Below are 20,259 nucleotides of genomic sequence, written 5' to 3' on the forward strand. Positions count from 1 at the left end.
AACCATTTGGAGTTGATTCTGGTGCAAGATGATATATAAGGATCTAATTTTAGTATCCTACAGGTGTTTATAAAAGACTCCAAATAGCAAAAATAATCCTTAGCAGAAAGAACAGTGCTGGAGGAATAACAATACCAGACTTCAAACTCTACTACAGGGCCATAGTAATCAAAAGAGCTTGGTACTGGCACAAGAACAGACCTGAAGACCAATGGAATAGAATCCAAGACCCAGAAATGAACCCACAGACCAATAGCCACCTAATCTTCAATAAGGGAGCCATAAAGATAGAATGGAATAAAGGCAGCCTCTTCAGTAAATGGTGCTGGCAAAATTGGTTAAACACCTATAGAAAACTAAAATAGTACCAATTTTTTTAAAAAACATTTTATAGGGCTGAGAAGGTGGCTCAGTCGTGGAGCACTTGCCTTGCATGCATGAGGCCCTGGGTTCGATTCCTCAGCACCACATAAGCAGAAAAAGCCAGAAGTGGCACTGTGGCTCAAGTGGTAGAGCACTAACCTTGAGCTGAAGAGCTGAGGGACAGTACCCAGGCCCAGAGTTCAGGCCCCACGACTGGCAAAACAAAACAAAACAAAACCCATTTTATATCACAAAGAATGTTAGAGTGTGTGAAAGACCTCAAGGTCAGTCAAGGGCAGTAGCTTTGAAGCTTCTGTATTTCTTCTTGAACAAGCTTAGTCATGGGCAAATTCTTGGTCTTTGAGGTTCCAGGAATAATGTCTCAGACATTTTCAAAATCTCCACAAACTTCTCATGTCCCAGATTTCATTTTTATGAGTTGCTTAGCCCATTGTTTTCCTCAACTATAACTCAGGCATCTGTGAACTTAATCATTGGCCTGTATTTATTTTGGTTTTCACAGTTGGCAAGTTCTGAATAAATTAAAATACAGACAGCTTTGCAAGTGGGGTCTTCCAAGGAACTGTCAGTCGTGCCAAATAATGGCAGATTTCTGGGAATGAGGCTTTGAAAGAGCTCTGCCCCTTTCTACTCTCTCCAGCGGCTGCCAGACTATTTTTACTGTGAACAAGAGCTGTTAATTCAAGGCGACCACAGAGCTAGATCCTGAGGGATGAGAATAATGCAAGCTAAAACAGCACAAGGCTCATTTTCTCCAACTGAGATTTACCCACTTTCTTGCATACATGCTCCCTCAATTGTTACAAGCCCTTGGTTAATTTCTAGAGGCCTACAATATTTAACTCTGGCTTAAATTTTTTTTTGCAAGCACTCTTACCATCTTTATTGAGGAATTCTTAGTGTTTCTTTCTTAACCATTTCTGCTGTCTCTATGATTTTTTGTCGGTCATGGGGCCTGAACTCTGGGCCTAGGCATTGTCTCTCAGCTCTTCAGCTCAAGTCTAGTGCTCTACCACCTGAGCCACAGCACCACTTCTGGCTTTTTCTGCTTATGTGGTGCTGAGGAATCGAACCCAGGGCCTCATGCATGCAGGTCAAGCACTCTACCACTGAGCCACCTTCCCAGCCCCATATTTTATGTATAGTATTATCTTAATATTCATTGTAAATGTGATTAAAACAAATGTACTGACCTGAATGCTTTGGGGTGATTAAGATGCTTAAGTTGACAATTAGGACATCATGGGTTTTAATAAGCTCTTGAAAAATATAAAGGTGTATGCAGTTGCTAGCCTTAAACATGTCCCTAAGAATCCTTGCTTCCTGGTGCAGGCATGTGTGGTTGCTGCTCTGTGTATCAGTCAGCGCTGGCTTGTGCGACCAGAAGGAACAACATGGAAGCTGTGGCATGTCATTTCTAAGGCTACTTCAGGAAGTACATTGCCTCTTCCATTGTGCTCACTCAATGACCATTGCAATTACACAAAGAGATTATTCATGGGAAATCCTCCTTCTATGCTGGGATGATACTCAAGAAGTCCTTTGAGAAACTGATTGGAGATTTGGGAATCCTGACAGGACTAAGGGCCAGCTTTCTGAGCAATCACCTTGCATGTGAGTTGCCTTGCCCAGGCTGGCTCTCCATTAACTCCAGGGCCTTGAAACACTTGATGAAACCTTGGACATGATAAGCCTTTATCCAAGCTGCCCAGCCAAGCTACTCCTGAATTCATGGTTAATAGAAATGGGGAGATGCTTAGTGGTTTTAAACATTTCATTGTTTCTAGCACTTTTACTGTAATTTGCTTCTCAGTAATTGATTACTAATATAGTAAGCAACTAAAAGTATTTATCTACCAAAACCCCCAAGAAGAAATTGGAATATGTTGTAAACAACAAATCAAACAGAAAACAAAAACCTACTCATGAGAAAGTAACTTCCTTATGTGGTTGTAAGGGCTCTTTCACATCCAACAGACTTTTAAGGCTATATTTATATCAGAAAAGAATTTTGAATTCTGAAGATAGAACACCAAATGATAAGACAAGTGAAAAGCATGATCTTTGCTCTGAATGTAGATACAAAGATCCTAAAAAAAGTTCCTAATAACAATGGAAATCTAGCAGGGTGGAAGTTTCTGGAAATGCATTCTACTTCTATAAAGTTATAGTAGTGTGGGCCTGACACTATTTTAATAGAAATATATTAATGGAAAACAATGTTAAGATCTCAGAGTACATCAGTCCTAACATTGATTATCCACTGGCCCAATCTTTCAATATATAGCTAAATTATTTTAATTTATATAATATACATAAATAATCTGTCGATGAATATATGATGTATCAATATATGATGATGGGTCAATAGTAGAAGTATATGATAAATGTAATACTTTAGGCCACATAGACATATTTCAAATATGACTTATTTAAAATTATTTATTTAAATTATTTAAAATTTAAATAACTTATTTAAATTACAAAGCCATATTTCAAACATTTAAAATCTGTGATTTCCATTGAATTTTATTGACAGGCCACATGGAATAATTACCTTCAATCAAAAAGTAGCTCTTAGGAAAACTCATAAGATAGCATCCATCTGCAGTAATTGAATGAGGATAATAATGTAGAGAAGAAGAAATTCAAGTGTCAATAGATCTTTGAAAAAAAGTGCAGTTTAGGTGGGACTCAAAAAGCTAATACTTATTTTCTAACAATTTGTCCACGTTTTCTAACAACAAAAACCACAGTGCTGGGTTAATTTGAGAGGTAAAAGGTGAGGTGAATTTGATTGGCAATTTCTTTTGGAGAACAATTTTATTGGCAATAATTTTATTGGAAGTTTTATTGGCAATTTTTTTAGCTATTGACTTATAAATAAACTCTACTTCATGCTTGAAATATGAGCTCTTTGTATTGTAATTGCTTCTTTGTATTGTCTTATTATTAATAATCATGAATGCATCATTTTTAACAATACAATTACATTTTGGGAACGGTACAAACTCTGTTGGTCCTTTCACAGGAAAGAATTGGGTAGTTGGTTGCAGAGGAGTGAGGAGTTTGATACCATTTTATTCATGGAAAAGGCTAAGTGCCAGCGGTTATGACCGTTTGGCCATAGGGCTCATGGTTTCTAGAATGTGTCACATACCTGCAAGTATCGGACCACTCGGCAGACCAGGTCAGGCGCCATGAAATCTCCAGTGAAACGCCAAATAATATCTGTCAGGATGTTGACCAGCCCTGTGAAAGAGTCTAGCAAAAATACACACTGCTTAATCTCAGTCTCTCATCAAGATGTGGGTATTGATGCTGTAGAGATGACTCTGGGAGAGATTTTATTTTGTCTTGTTTTGTCCCTGGCCACTGAGGAATAGGGAAGCAAAGCAAGGGTCCTTGGGCTTATAATATTGGAGCTGTAACCACCCAGGAAGGATTTCAATGGTGCCTTAGGTGGAATCAAACTCATCATACAGCTGACCTTTGAGATCACAGAAGAGGAGAACTGTGGTAAAGAAGGCAAAATTGAAGACACTAAAGGCTAACTCAGAATTCCTCTTCTACCTTTTACTTTACAGATTCGATCTCTAATCTCTCTACCCACAATTCTAGTCTCCTTTTCCTCAGATTTCTCTTCTCTCAACATCTGCCCTTGGAAACAGTCAAGCACACCACCTGTGAATTTCATTAAATGGGAGTGGGCACAATGTGTGATGTTGATGTCACATGTTAATCTTTATCAGAAAGCTCCTAGAAGCACTGCACAGCCATGTAAACAGAATGACTTGTCCAGGTGGCATTATCTGAGTCTTGTCACTGCTCAGCCCTGTGGTGACATGGTGGGCATGTGGATGGGGATGAAGTGACAAAGAGGAGAGCCACTCATGGCCAACACTGGCTATACCTAGTATAGCCAGAGTGCCAGCAGCAGAGACAGCAATGAGCGCTCAGCAAGGGATTGTTTTTTTCTCTCTCCCTCTGTCTGTCTGTCTGTCTGTCTGTCTGTCTGTCTGTCTGTCTGTCTGTCTGTCTGTCTGTCTCTGTCTCTGTCTCTGTCTCTGTCTCTCTCTGTCTCTGTCTCTCTGTCTCTCTGTCTCTGTCTCTGTCTCTGTCTCTGTCTCTGTCTCTCTCTCTCTCTCTCTCTCTCTTAGTTGTGGGTCTTGAACTCTGGGTCTGGGCTGTCTCTGAGCTCTTCAACTCAAGGATAGCACTCTACCACTTGAGCCACAGCGACATTTTTCATTTTCTTTTTTTTTTATTTTTTGTAATTTATTTTCTTAATTTTAATTTTTTTTGTGAACATACTGTAGAGGGGTTACAATTACATGGGCAAGAAAATGAGTACATTACTTATCAAGCATTGCAGCCTCCTCCTTTGTTTACCTTTCACATCCCTTCCCAGCCTCCCCCCGTCCCCCCATTCCTCCCCCCAATTCCCGCCCCCCCCCCCGCACCAAAGTTGTAAAGTTCGTTTTTGACATGACAACTTGTACTTCTCATAGTTGCATCGGGTCCACCTGTATCCTTAAATGACTTGTTTTTCCCCATCTCCTTCACAAGTTATACTGACATCAAATACAGTGAAAGCAGGGGTTATACTGTGGGGGAGGGACATACAAAGCTACAAAGAAATAATCTTATAAATGAGTTAGAAACAAATGCATGAAAGAAAAAAAACATTTAAATACATATCTAAGGGTTCATTTTCCTAACATCACATTATCTGACCTTTTCTGCTTGACTCATACATATACTAGATATTGCAAATAAGGGAAACCATGGGACCTATGTTTCTTTGGGCTTGGCTTACTTCACTTAATATAATTTTTTCCAAGCCTTTCCATTTCCTAACACATGGGGAAATGTCATTCTTTCTGATGGAGGCATAGAATTCCATTGTATATATATACCACATTTTCTTGATCCATTCATCTACTGAGGGGCTGCTGGAGGGGATGTGGACAGAAGGGAACCTTACTTCATTGTTGGTGGGAGTGTAAACTTGTTCAACCACTTTGGAAAGCAGTATGGAGGTTCCTCAAAAGACTTCACATAGACCTCCCCTATGACCCAGCAATCCCACTTTTGGGCATTTACCCAAATGTTTACAAACAAGACCACACTAAAGCTACCAGCACAACTATGTTTATTGCAGCATTATTTACCATAGCTAAGATATGGAACACTTTTCATTTTCTGGTGGTTAATTAGAGATAAGAGTCTCATGGACAGGGCTGGGAAGGTAGCACAGCAGTAGAGTGCATGCCTTGCAAGCATGAGGCCCTGGGTTCAATTCCTCAGCACCGCATAAACAGAAAAAGCCGGAAGTGGTGCTGTGGCTCCAGTGGTAGAGCGCTAGCCTTGAGCTGAAGAGCTGAGAGACAGCGCCCAGGCCCAGAGTTCAGGCCCCATGACCGGCAAAAAAAAGAAAAAAAAAAAAGAGTCTCATGGACATTCCTGCCCCAGCTGGCTTTGAACCGCCATCCTCAGATCTCAACCTCCTGAGTAGCTAGGATTACAGGCATGAGTCACTGGCCCTTAGCAGGGACTGTTTCTTGAGGAGACCAACTGGATTCTTTGGGTCAAGTTAACATTGTTTCCTCTCCGTTCTGCATGGAATAGCTGTACATCCTACCAATTGTATACTTATCCGACTACAAGCTATCACCAACATCACTCACAACACCAGTTTCCTAACTGGAATGGAAACACACAGTGTGTTATCGATTAGTGGAAAAAACATCGGAGAGAAGGGAGTGTGGGATTGAACTCAGGACCCTGGAACCCGTTGTTCATGCCACATGACATACCACCATGAAGATGCTCTTCTTCTAGAACCCTGGAATGGCCTCCTTAGGATCAGAGGAAGTGCGGCTTAAAGGCAATGCTAGAATGACAGGACAGCAGTCCACCCTTCACAGTGAAGTGGAGGGAATCAGATCCTTCTGTGGTGCTGGTGTATAGGTCCCAGAGACAAGAGCTAGAGGAAGGAATGGCCTCAGCTGATATGGCACCCAACCTGTGTCTGCCTGTTCTTGTTTCTGTACCAGAAACAATGCTAAGAAGTTTCAGCCAGCACCCGAGAATTGCATACAACAGATGGATCAAAAGCTTGGAGAAGACAAATCCCATAGCAGTTCTGGCAGGTGACAAATGAGAAAGGCAGATGTGGGCGGGGTCTTGAGCATTGTGGGTTGTGGCTGGTCAAATAGGAGCTGCAGGATGCTTTTACTGGGAGAATGGGCTGACTGAATGAGCAGGATATGGGGGTGAGAAGGCACATGGGTATTCCCTTGTGATTTACTCACTGTTTAATTGAAAAATAAAGGAAAACAGACTGACGTTTCTCAAGACCTAAGTAGTCAAATGAACAACTCCTCCTCCATAAGCATCCTCCTAAATAAGCTTATTTCTGGGAGCAAACCATCTGAGGAGTTATGCAATTGGGTTTGTTAGTTGCTATTAAGCAAATGATGCTAGATAGATCTGATCAGTAAAAAGCCATTTAGTTACCTAAGTAATGATGTACACTGCAAATAAACTGCTCCTAAATGGTAATTAAGAGGGCTTTGGGAACAAAGGGCACACTTTAAAGGTCTAAACACATCCATATATTACTCCTGCTTTTAAAAAATGTGCTCTGTAAATGAGCCTAGGATGTGGTAACACTCAGAAAAACCAAAGCAGACTACTAGCCAGCAGGCTTTGTTGCTTCTCTGAGGGTGTCTTATACAAGAGAATGTGCATTCTTGCTTGGATGACAAACATGAGTGGAGGGGAGGGGGGTGGGAAGCCAAGAATAAGGAGACAGCAGAGAAAAACTTGAAAGGACCAGTAAGGGTGGGTTGAGGGAGAAGGAGGTGAAGGATCTTGATCATAGCTGCAGGTAAGGGTAGGAGCAAAGCTATCTAGGTAAGAAAAATGATAGATAAGGCTGTGTGTGGAAAACAACATTTGTCTGTCATTGCTAGTACTAAGAACAGGAACCGGAGGTAGCAGGAGATGATGTGAAGACCCACCAAGAATCTGGACCTTTTAAGGAACCTACATTCTTTTCTTTATTCCATAAGAGATAGGGAACATTTATGTCTTCAAATGTGAATTCTAAGTCAATGTCTTTAGTCACTGTGGAGAAGATTAATTGGTAGGTCCAATGCTGAACTTGTCATTTATATTATTTAGGGAACTGAGCAGAGTTGAGAAAGAGACAATGAGTTTCTAGTGTATGTAAACAGGAGATCAGGAAGATAGAGAATGATGCAGAATTGAGCTGTGCTTCATTAAGATGAAACAGAGAAGTTCAATGGTTGAATGTCCCTGGTAGATGACTGGCTCTTAGAGTACAAGCCATTAAAGTTAGCTAAAATGAGACCCCGATGAGCTTAGATTTTAATTGGGGTTTTCGACAATTTACATCTTATTGAAAGTCAACAAGGAACTGAGGCAAAACTAAACCTGGTTCAGTTCAGGAGTAGATTGATTCAATACTTCACTTGAATAGTCATAGAGAGGTATGGTCACTTTGAGGGAAAAATACTATTTTTTATTTATCTCTTAGGAGCTTCTATATACAGTTCTGTGTCTGCCATCTAAGCAAAATTTTGGATGTTCTATTAAAGGGGAGATGCCAGAAAGCTTTAACCCTGCACTCTCTGATTCCAGCCGTGTCTAAATCACTCTGTGCTTGCTAAGGTGATGGTGTAAGGTTTGTCTTCTGTTCCATCTCAACCTTAGTCATATGCAGACCTGTGTTTCTGGTCACTGTGGATGATGCCATTCTTTCTTTTGGTCGGTCATGGGGTTTGAACTCTGGGCTTAGGCGCTGTCCCTTCGCTCTTCAGCTCAAGGCCAGAGCTCTACCACTTGAGCCACAGCACCACTTCCGGTTTTCTAGTGGTTTATTGGAGATAAGAGTCTCACGGACTTTCCTGCATGGGCTGACTTTGAACCACAATCCTCAGATCTCAGCTTCCTGAGTAGCTAGGATTACAGGCCTGAGCCACTGGCACCCAGAAATGCTGCCATTCTTAACTATGCTAAATCTTCCTCCCATGAAAATAAAACTTCTGCATTGGGTCTGTAATGGGTCCTGCCTATGGGGCATGTTCAGACCCTCTTCTAGCAATAGGAAACTTCTAATTGTACCGAAATGGCCATCTCTTGTGTCTTTCCTCAAGATGCAAGGGATTTCTATCATTATTGTTGTTGTTGTTGTTATTATTATTGCTGTTTTTGTTGTTATTGCCTTTAACCTGTGCTCTGGGGGCCGATGCTTGGCCTCATAGTAGCTAATGTTTCTGTTGAGAGAAGAAAATAGGCTGGAAGAAAGGTTCCTATGGCATTTCTTCAGGCAGGGACTCAACCTTCCTATGTATCTGCATACAGTATCTGCAACAATTAGTCAATTCTGCCATGATGTTTTTGAAGCAGTTAGAGACGAGTCTGGACTGAATATGTTTGGCTGTGTACTAATAAGACTTTATTTGTAAAAATAGGTTGCAGAAGCCAGGTGCTGGTGGCTCAGGCCTATAATCCTTGCTACTCAGGAGGCTGAGATTTGAAGATCAAAGCCAGCCAGGGCAGAAAAGTCTATGAGACTCTTATCTCCAGTGAACCACCATAAAACTGGGAGTGAAGCTGTGTTCTGAAAGTGGTAGAATGCTAACCTTCAGCACAAAAACTCAGGGACAGCACCCAAGTCCTGAGTTTAAACCAAATGACTGATCAAAAAGAGAAAAAAGAAAAAAAGTAGGTTACAGGCTGCATTACAGGCTGTGGTCTATCATTTCCTGGTCTATAGCACAAACTTTAAATGGCTTCTTCTGATGTCTGGCAGCTTTCTGTCTTCCATTTAGTCTGATCATTTTCTCATCTGATTACAATTTCATTCTATGGGGAGAAACCTTCTCAATTAGCCCATTGATACCAGCAACTGATCAATGGATCAAAACATTGACTAAAGAAAAAAGCCCACAGATTAGGAGAAGATCTTCACTAGCCATACAACGGACAAGAGTCTCATATCTAAAATATACCTGGAATTCAAAAAATTAAATCCCCCAACAACAAATCCTCAAAGAAACAACTGCCCAATAAATAAGTGGGCTAAAGACGTACAGAGAACCTTTTCTGAAGAGGAAAGAAGGATGGCCAATAGACACATGAAGAAATGCTCAACCTCCCTAGCCATAAAAGAAATGCAAATCAAAACAACACTGAGATACCACCTCACCCCAGTTAGAATGGCTATTATCAAGAACTCTAACAACAACGGATGCTGGAGGGGATGTGGACAGAAGGGAACCCTACTGCATTGTTGGTGGGAGTGTAAACTTGTTCAACCACTTTGGAAAGTAGTATGGAGATTCCTCAAAAGACTCCACTTAGAAGGCTGGGCTGTAGCTCAGTGGCAAAGCGCTTGTCTAGCAAATGCAACATCCTGGGTTTGATCCCCAGTACCAAAAGAAAAGAAAAGAAAAGAAAAGACAAAAGAATCCACATAGAGCTCCACTATGGTCCAGCAATCCCACTTTTGGGCATTTACCCCAATGATAACAAACAAGACCATACTAAAGCTACCAGCACAACTATGTCTATTGCAGTATTATTTACCATAGCTAAGATATGGAACCAACCCAGATGCCCCTCAGTAGATGAATGGATCAAGAAAATGTGGTAACTCCTCTGTACGGTATTCTCACAATAATAAAAAAAAGAAAGTGTGGTATATATACACAGTGGAATTCTATGCCTCCATCAGAAAGAATGGCATTGCCCCCATTTGTTAGGAAATGGAAAGACTTGAAAAAATTTTATTAAGTGAAGTAAGCCAGGCCCAAAGAAACATAGGTCCCATGGTTTCCCTTATTTGCAATAACTAGTATATGTCTGGGACAAGCAGAAATAGTCAGATCAGTTGATGTTAGGTGAAATGAACCCCAAGATAAGGACTCAAATGGTTTTTCTTTCTTGCTATTGTTTCTAACATATTTATAAAATGATTTCTTCGTTGCTTTGTATGTTCCTCCCCCACAGTATAACCCTTGTTTTCACTGTATTTGATGTTGGTACAATTTGTGGAGAAGGGGAAAAAACCAATTGTTTAAATAGGGATACAGTGGAACCATTGCAACAATGAGATGTACAAGATGTTATGTTGAAAAATGAACTTTACATCTTTGGAGCGGGGGGCGGGGAGGGAGTGGAGATGGGAAGGGATGGGAAGGGGAAACAAAGGAGGCTACAATGCTTGATAAGAAATGTACTCATTAGCTTGCTCATGTAATTCTAACCTCTGTACAGTATTTTCACAATAAAAAAATAAAGAAATAAGCTATACATACAAGCTTAGTTTAAAGCATTTTAATACAAAACACAGATGTACATGTATTTGTCCCATCTTTAATATAAGGCTGAAACTATTATTTGATTTTATGCACCTTCTTTTTACTATATAAAATATACTCATAGCACATCTTTTATGATTTCCAATTTTGGTTTGTTTAAATTGGACTGAAAAGCTGAGATATGCTCAGAGCCATATGAAGCAGCATCTTATTGCAGGGATTTTAAAAAATCATCCTCCCTTATCTTTTAGAATTGCATCTCCTGAGCTACCTTCTACTGCAGCTTTTATAGTGACTCACCTAAAGGGAAAAAAGTCATCTTTCCAGGGTCTCTATCTTAATGTTCACAGAACAATAGCTCTGTAATGTTAGCTAAATGATACATTTACAATGGGTATCATTGGCATAATCTGATTTGGGGTAATCTCACTCCACACCACACACACACACACACACACACACACACACACACACACACACACACACACACACACACACAAACACACACCATAAGGCATGAAAGCAGAAATGGACAGGACAGGCTGACAGGAGATCACCCTGCTAGTCAGTCTGTCAGGATGCTTTGCTGAAAGAATGGAGGGTATTGATGAAAGTGGGGAGATAGTTTGGAAGCCGAAGGTGAGGGAGCAGCTATTGGGACCTGCTCACTGTGCCCTGACTGTCCCCAGTCCTTCCCTCTGCATAGCCTCCCTCTGTGTGGCTCTGGTAGCCTGGGATCCTCCTTATGCTCCCCTACTTGAAAAGTAGGTCTGATTCCTCAAGGCTCCAGGATACTTCCTTTATGATGCCTTATCCTACTTTGATAACTCCTCTAATACATTAATGCATTCATTTTTATGTCTATTTCATATTCTGCTATCCTATCGAAGAGCAGAGATAATTTTTACTCAGCCCCATGTCTTCAGGTCCTAGAATTATGGCATAATATAGTAATAGGGTGGTAAATGTCCATTTAATAAATGAACAGATTATGACTGTCACTACTCGATTGGCTATCTGATGCAGAGAGGATTTCACAGAACATATTAATTCACACCCACCATTTCCTTCAATGAAAGTTGAAATAAGGATTATAGAATTCATATGCCAGGAGGAGGAGGCTGATTGGAAAATTTGATCCCCAAACAGATTTCTTCAAAATCACCCTGGATTCTAAGATCTTGCTGGAATTGTAAGTGGCCAAATTGTAAGTGGCCATATTTATTGTCTGGCAAGATATTCAGTACTTGTAGGTAAATGAGGAAAGATTGGTAAACTTGATAACTTGCCCAACTTCTTACAAACCAAAAGTAAGTCCTGTGAGATCCATTCTCCATGGAATGCAAGTCAAGTTTCCATTCCTTAGACTTCTGCTTTCCCTCAAGTAGGCTGGGCTTTCTCAGAGCTGAGACTTCAGGATAATGAATCCTCAGCAAATGATTGGCTCTTCTTGGCAGTATTGGATATTGAACTTAGGGCCTTATGCTTGCTAGGCAGGTGCCTTACCACTTGAGCTATTCAGTGCTTTGGTTAGGGACTTGCTTCATGCCTACACTGGTCTTGACTACAGTCTTTCTACTTGTACTTCCCTGTGTCACTGGGGATGACAGATTCATGCCACCACTGGTTGAGATGGAGTCTCTTCAACATCTTTTTGTCTAGGCTAGCCTCAAATGGTGAGGCCAATCTTGGCCTCCCAAATAGCTAGGATTATAGGCTGGAGCCATTGTACCTGGCTTGAATGAGTCTTTTTTCTTTTCTTTCTTTTTTTTTGCCAGTCTTAGGGCTTGAACTCAGGGCCTGCGCACTGTCCCTTAGCATCTTTTGTTTAAGGCTCTATCACTTGAGCCACAGCACCACTCCCGGCCTCTTCTGTTTACATGGTCCTGAGAACTCAAACCCAGGGCTTCATGCATGCTAGGCAAGTACTCTGCCACTAAGCCACATTCCTAGCCCACTGAACAACTCTTCTTGACAAGGAAGGGGCACATGTAACATTGGCCCAGTGGATAAGGAGGGAACGGATCACAAACTCAATGGTAATGTCATTTCTCACAATACCAGACCCTTCCCACACTTTAGCTCCCACTGGGGCCTTCTAGATCTGAGGCACTGGTTTCCAGGAGGGATATCATGGGGAACAGTATCAATTGTGCATCTCCAAAACAGGCAATGCTTCCCCATCAACTCAGCCAACATGGTTAGTGGCACTTTAAGAATGAGGTTGGGTGTGTGGGGGAGATAATAGTGTGTTTACCTGAGATAGTGTAAGAAACGATTCTGGGCATTGCCAGCATCTCTTCCTTGCTTTTCTCTGTTGACAACCAACTACTTAAGGTCACTCTAAATGAAATAACACTTGAAGACTTCATAAGAAAGCTTATTTAGAACTTGCCTCACTCAACCTCATGTCAAGTATTTAATTGCTGGCTAAAACAACTTCTCACAAAAGTAAACCCATAGTCTTTGTTTTGGACTTATTTTTACAAAATTCATATGAGCTTGGCACTGTGCCCTTTGCCAAGATTAAATACCAAGGGAGCTTAATGGCCTAAATTGTCAACTTCTTGGCTTTGTATGAATCTCAGGGAGGTGACCCACACTTCTGTCATTACTGCTCAATTAAGTAAGAAATCCATCACTCCATTATTCTCATTCATGATGGGTCTTCACAGAAAGCTTCATTCCTGGGATTTTCAAATAGTTACACCAAGACAGAGATGTCATGAATGTCTCCTTTTCCCTTGTTAGTCTCCCTAAGCAAATTAAAGTCTTGTGTTTAATTGGAGAAATCTAAATCCTCCTCAAATGCTTGGGCCTGTGATGGGTGAAAACCAAGAATCTTACCAAGCTGTCTGGAGAGCTGGGTAGTTCACAGAGGATGAAACCTTCTGCTCATCTGTGCAGGTGCCAAGTTCGAGCAGATGCTTCTTTGAGACTAAGGGGGCTTACACTGGGGAGCAATGAAGAGAAAGACTTGCTTTCCCCTTTAAGGAGATTCTGTTTTCCTAGTAATAAGAATTCAAGTCAAGGGCATGGGGTATTGAGAAGCTCAAGAGAAGCAGAGGAGAGGTCCAACCTCATCACAATGATAAGATAGTGAGGCCATGGTCATTCAGGGATGATCCCCTTTGATGCATTATCTCAGGCCTTAGCAAATAGCTTTTTTGTTCAAGAATGAAGCCGTTCAAACTACATATAGGAGCTTGAGTCTATAATCCTCACTACGTGACAGGCAGAGATTGAAAAGATCAAATTTTGAGGCCAGCCTTGACAAAAACAAAAACTAACAACAGTTTACCAGACCTAATCTCAACAACAACAACAATAAATCTGGGCTACTACATGCAGGTGGCTCACACCAGAAATCTTAGTCACTCAGGGGCCTGAGATTTGGACGGTAGTAAGGCCAGCCCTGGCAAGAAAGCCCACAAGGCTTTCTCTCCAAAATAACCAGCAAAAAGTAAGGCTGGAGGCATGGCTTAAGTGGTTAGAGTGCCAGCTGACCGAACAACAGAAAGAGAGACAGACAGACGCTGAGTTCAAACCCCAAAGCTGCCAGGCATGCACCTGTCATCCCAGCTACAGAGGGAAAACTAAATAGGAGAATCATGGTCTAAGCTGGTCTGAGCAAAAAGTACAACAAAAGAAGAACCAAAGGAAAGGATTGGGAATATGGCTCAAATAGTATAGTGTCGTCTGCCTAGCAAACTTAAGGCCCTGAGTTCAATACTGCCCCAAATGAATATATTAGTAAAAATATAGAATAAAGCCATTGGGAAAAGCTTCCAGGAGGCTGGCAAGTACTGTGTCACCACAATTGGTAGGAGAGCCTATCTGCCTTACAGTCTTCATGTCCATGCTTGGGCACAGTGCTTGGGGCTTCTGCAAAGCCTGTAGGCTCTCGAATTGTGGGGGCATTACTCAGCACATTTTACTGCCACGTGGAAGTCCTGTATATAGAATTGATTTCTTCATCAGGAAATCTGACTTTGCAGGGACTCAGTGCATAAATAGGGTCCTATGTTTTCCATGAACATCCTAATTCATTTTCTGTTTTTCATTTTCTGAGGCTGTTTTTACGTGAGGAGGAGGTATATGCCACTTGGGTGCTGGAATCTGACAGTGGAATGTTGAATGCTGACTCTGCTGTGCAGTTTGGGGGACCTTAGTGACCTCCCTGAATCCTGGCTTTTTGTACAATCAGGATAACGAGACACTCAATATAGGGTTATTTTAAAGCTTAAATACAAGGCAAAGTGCTTAGAAATCTTGGGGATTTTTGGTGTTAAGGCAAGTTGTAGGACTGATGATGAGGCCCAGGGCCACGTGAGTTGAGGATGGGTCAGTTTCCTTCACAATTTCTGAAAAACATGGTAAATAAGAGGTAGAGGCTCTGCTTCCATAGACACAGAGTAAAGATTGGTTGCTTGATTCGTGATGATGCATGCTACTTGATCCAAGTCATTTAGCCTCCACTAGGAAACAGTGGTGAGTAAATAAACTGACAAAGTAGAAAGGCTCAAATCCATCCTTGGAGAAACAGAATTTAGGAGTGGCTCAGGGGATTGACAGCTATTTGTGCTTTTTTGCGGGGAGGGGTCAATTCTTTGCCCTGATGGTCTTAAATACTGCAAGAAATTTGGTATTTCTGGTTGTGTTTGATAAATACACCAATCTTTTGATGGCTCTAAACAGCCCCACTTTAGAACTGTCTGTGGTTAAAAACCACACAAGTGTGCAGGACATCTAGAGGCTGATTGAGAATATGACCTGAGCTCCCAGAATAGTTCATTTCTATCAGTCATACTCACCTGTGGTTCTCCCACTCAAGCATGTCCTGGTCTATGTGACTCTGGATCAGTGGCTGATGTCAGGCAATGACTGGGAAAAGGGCAAGGTAAGCCTGGAACATTATACTGTATTGTAAATTAAGAAGGTACCTAATGAATGCTGAGAAACATTTCAGATAAGAACAGGAGCCTAACTTCTTCCTGGATAATTAACAATCTGAGCATGAAAATAATCATAGTGAAAGTTATTCTATTGAATAAATTAAGAACCCATATTGCTATATTGAAGTCAAATAAATAAATGTAGGGCAAAGGATTGATCCCTTAAGCTTGATGTCCAACTAATAAATGTGTAAGGAATAATGTAATTAGAAAATCATCATCTGGAAATCTTTATAGCATTGACTCAGATAAAAATCTGCTGTAGAAGCCTGGTTGTAAGGAATGATGGGAAAATCATGTCATTTTATAATGCTTGTTCTTTTCACAGGGAAAAATAGTATATTTGGAGTGGAACAATATGAAGGCAATATCATTAGTAAGGGAGCAAATTGAGATCCAGTGCCTGCTGGTCTCTTCACTAAGAAGAACTTGGCATCACTTTGTGGTGCATCTCTAAATGTAAGCTAAACTCAATAAACAGAAGGCACTATATAAACTCAGACTGGAAGAAAGATAACCTATTACCCACGCTGCACTATTTTAAGATATTTATGTTAAAAACACAAAGACCAAGGAAACTGTTCCAAATGAAAAGGCACTATAGATACATAATGACTCAATGCAATGTACGACTCAAGATTCTCTTCTATAAAAATGTACTTGGGACAACTGGTGAAACATAAAGCAAATCTGGAGATTATATACTAGTTGTATTTGGATGGATGGATGGATGGATGGATGGGTGGATAGATGGATGAATGGATAGATAGATGGTGGGTAGATAAAAGGATGGATGGGCAGAGAGATGGATGGATGAGTAGATGAAAGGGTAGATAGATGGGATAGGTGTATAGATGACTGGATGGGTACAAGGATAGGTGAATAGATGGATAGTTGGATGGATGATGGATGGATAGATGGTTGGGTTAGTGGATGGATGGGTACACAGATAGGTGGATGAATAGGTGGCTAGATGGATAGATGGGTAGATGGATGAACAGGTGGATAGATGGATGGAAGGGTGGATGGATGGATAGTTGTACAAATTGAGATTATGATGCAGCAAATATGGAAAAATACAGTATTTAAGGCATATGAGTACAACATACACGGGAATACTTTTTACTATCCTTGATTTCTTCTAAGCCTAAAATTATACCAAAACATTAAGCTAAAATTTGTTCTGGTGACATGGCTACTCCACCCCCAGGGGTAGGGCTGGCAGGATGCAATTTCTATGGGTTCTACACAGCATTGGAGATATGGGAACCAAGCCAAGAAAAAAAAGTGTTGTTATAATTAAAGTGAGTCTTAGAATTGTTTGCTGACTTTCTCCTCATTCTCAGTGTAGTTTGTCCTGACATGCTACTGTGCTATGAACATGTTAGTTAATTATTCAGAGAGATATTTTACCTGTAGGCTAATAGTTGTTCCAACTTCACACTCTGGTGGTGGGAAGATCTAGGACCAAGCAAGGCAGAAGCTATTAAAAGCCAATTGCAACAGCCAACAGTTCTCACAAGGTGTTGGGTATTTCTCTGAACATTTGATTTAGAAACAGTAAATTAAGTGCTACTACAATCTTATGAGATAAATGGTGTTATTATGTCCCCCACCCCCTTACCATGAAGAAACAGGTGTAGACAGACTGTTGAGCACTCAAGAAGGCCAGATTGTGTCTTCACAGTTCTACAGTTCTGTCTCTTAAGGGGCTCTAAAGTGAAACTATTCTTTCCAGAAAGTTCTTATAAAGCATGCCGAGGTTTCTAGGTAGGGAGTTGTCTAGAAGGGTCTGAGTTGCTTTGACATTTAAGGACAGAGCATGTTGTCCATGTTGAGGGGAAGAAATCCCTGTCATGGGAAACAGCAACCGTAGAGGAGTATGCAGCACAGAATGACGACATGAAATTACACTACTAAAATAATGCTGGGGGACTTGAGCCAGGACAGAATCTCCAGTCATCAGAGGGAGGGAGAGGGAGAGGGAGAGGGAGGGGGGGGGAGACAGAGACAGAGACGGAGACGGAGAGGGAGCGTTGTTAAGCCTAGTGAGTGATTAAGGCAGAAATGGGGTAACCGTACTGGGAGCAAAGAGACCTAGTGGGCTTCAGCGCTGGAAATAACACACAGGGAAGTATAGATTTGTTTCTTTGGTAAAGTTGGTTTATTCTTGTGTGCCTCACAATGCCACATCTGTCCAGGGAACATCCACCTCTCTCTAACTCTCCTTCTAAGTCTCATATTCACCACTAAGGCAGGCAGGGACAAAGGCTAGCTGACAGCTGAGTGTTAGGCTCTATGCTAGGCACTTAACACATAAGGTCTCATTGAGTGTTTTGAACGAGTGGCCAAGGGGTCCATTCTGCACACAAATAGAAGGAGTGGCCATTCAGAATGTGCATTCCCCATCTAATTCACTGAAACCTGGAGTGTAAATTGGATTTCTATGTAATTCTAATTGAATAGAGTAGTATAATTAGATAATGATGCACTCTAACTGAACTACAACTCCATGTACTATAAAAAATATCAGAGCATTTAGAAGAAGGAGGAACACTCTGGAACAATCTAGAGTGTTTATACAATACAAAGAATCAACTTCATCGAACAAGGAGAACCAGATAAGATACAAGTATGTATGGACTCTAAATCAAGGTGACTTCTCAGAGAAAAACAATACTGTAAGTTCAGCCTCCCCCCACTTTTGTCAACCATGGGGCTTGAACTCAGGGCCTGGACACTGTCCCTGAGCTCTTTTTGCTCAAGTCTAGTGCTCTACTACTTTGAGCCACAGCACCACTCTCCGCTTTCTGGTGGTTAATTGGATATGAGTCTTATGGACTTTCCTGCTTGGGCTAACCTTGAACCATAGTCCTTGGATCTCAGCCTCCTGAGTAAGTTCCACCTCTAATAGTTGTTCCCTCCGTTCTTTGCCACCCAGAGTTTTGAATGCTAAGCACTCTCACTACCACTGAGCTTTATCACCAACCAATTAGCTTCTTGTGGTCATAATGATGATTAAGCATAACATATAAAGCCCCTGCCTCAATACCAGCCATGAGGAAGGACTTTGTCTATAGTAACCAGCTTTGTTTCATTGACAGAAGAGAAGTGAAACTTGGAGAAAATAAGTAATTGTTGAAAACCAGAAGTAACCAGAAATCAGAAGTAACAGAGCCAGGATTTTAAACCCAGGTCCCTAGACTCTTCGTCCTACTTTTTTTATAACTTTCAAGCTAAGACAGACTCTTACATGTTTCTCTGGTTGAAAAGAATAGCATGAGATTAAAAAAAAAAAACATTTCTTGGTGCCTGAAAATTAAAAGAAACTCAACTTTCAACGTCTACAAATAAAGTTTTATTAGAACATAGCTTTGTTCATACATCTTCCTATTGTCCCTGCTATGTTGTCTGGGTACAGTGGCAGAGTGGAAGAATCAGGACAGGGCATGTGTATGCCCCCCTCCAAGCTTAAAATGCTTAATAGTGAGCTAGCTGTGAAGAAAGTTGGCCTGCCTTTGCTCTTGCACTCTGACCTTGCACTTTCTATTATTCAAGCACCCTTGGACATAGATTAGTGGTGACACTACCAACTCTTCTAGTATTATTGGAGAATTATTAAAATGCCAGGCAGGAGGCATGGAGGGGGCTCCCTGTTGGCTTAAATGGGAGAGTTTTGGAGGCACTAGATGGGAACGGATTCTTTTCACTTAGCTTATCAAAAATCCAATCTCACTCCCTTTCATGTTCAAGAGGATTTGATTAATTAGGAGAAGAATAAGGAATAGAAATAATCATTGCCATTGGGCTGGGCTGAGCTCCTCCATCCTCATGTGCAGTGGCACTGGCTAATAGGAGGCTGCGCAGCTGGAGGTAGGAAGGATAAGCTTTAGATTAGAGATCTGTGTCTGTTCCTCGGTTCTCTACACGTCTACCCGGGTGACATGATTTAACCTTTCTCAGTTTCAGTTCCCATAAGTCTAACGTGGGAATAATGAGTTCACCTAGAGCTCTGGATAATTTGAAGGTCAAATGAGAAGACATATGAAAAGAGTTTTTTCCCCCCCTAAAGAGTTGACTCAGAGAGCATTCAATAAATATTAGCTCATACTGTACTATTATTTTCTTTCTCTGCCTACATGTCAGCAGGGAAGGGAGTGAAGTCTCTGGTTCTAGTTTAAAAATCCTAGGTAATATATTTAAGACTTATACAAAAAGATAACTCGGGCACACTCTACAGAACTCAAGTAGCACAAACTATAAAAGCAGGCATCTCAGGAAACTACGTGTCCTGGAATGTTTGAGACAGTCCTGTTCATAATAAACTAGAGCTGCTCTGAACAGCCAAATGGAGAAATCAATTGTGTGATATATGCTTGCAGCGGGAGGCTGCCCAGTCGATTAGGACAGGAAATAGTCTACAACTATAGCGAATGTTGGTGAAGAATCTCATGAGCTCCATGTGAGCAAAAGAAGCCAGATGCGAAAATCACATCCACAGTAAGACTGCATTTGTTGAGATGTGAAAAAGATGGGGCATGTGTCTGTGTCTCAGGGCTGGCTGT

General features: G+C 41.2%; 1 protein-coding gene across 1 annotated transcript in view; it reads right to left on the bottom strand.

Moving 5' to 3' along the window:
- The window catches only part of Npsr1 (neuropeptide S receptor 1), a 100,390-nt gene that overhangs the window by 36,902 nt on the left and 43,229 nt on the right, over positions 1-20,259 (bottom strand). Inside the window, exon 3 of the mRNA XM_070014184.1 lies at positions 3,545-3,648. Coding sequence (XP_069870285.1) covers positions 3,545-3,648 — 104 coding nt within the window. The remainder of the gene's footprint in view (positions 1-3,544; positions 3,649-20,259) is intronic.

Source organism: Dipodomys merriami, unplaced genomic scaffold, assembly GCF_024711535.1.
Source record: "Dipodomys merriami isolate MVZ:Mamm:240054 unplaced genomic scaffold, mDipMer1.0.p SCAF_94, whole genome shotgun sequence".
Taxonomy (NCBI): Eukaryota; Metazoa; Chordata; class Mammalia; order Rodentia; family Heteromyidae; genus Dipodomys; species Dipodomys merriami.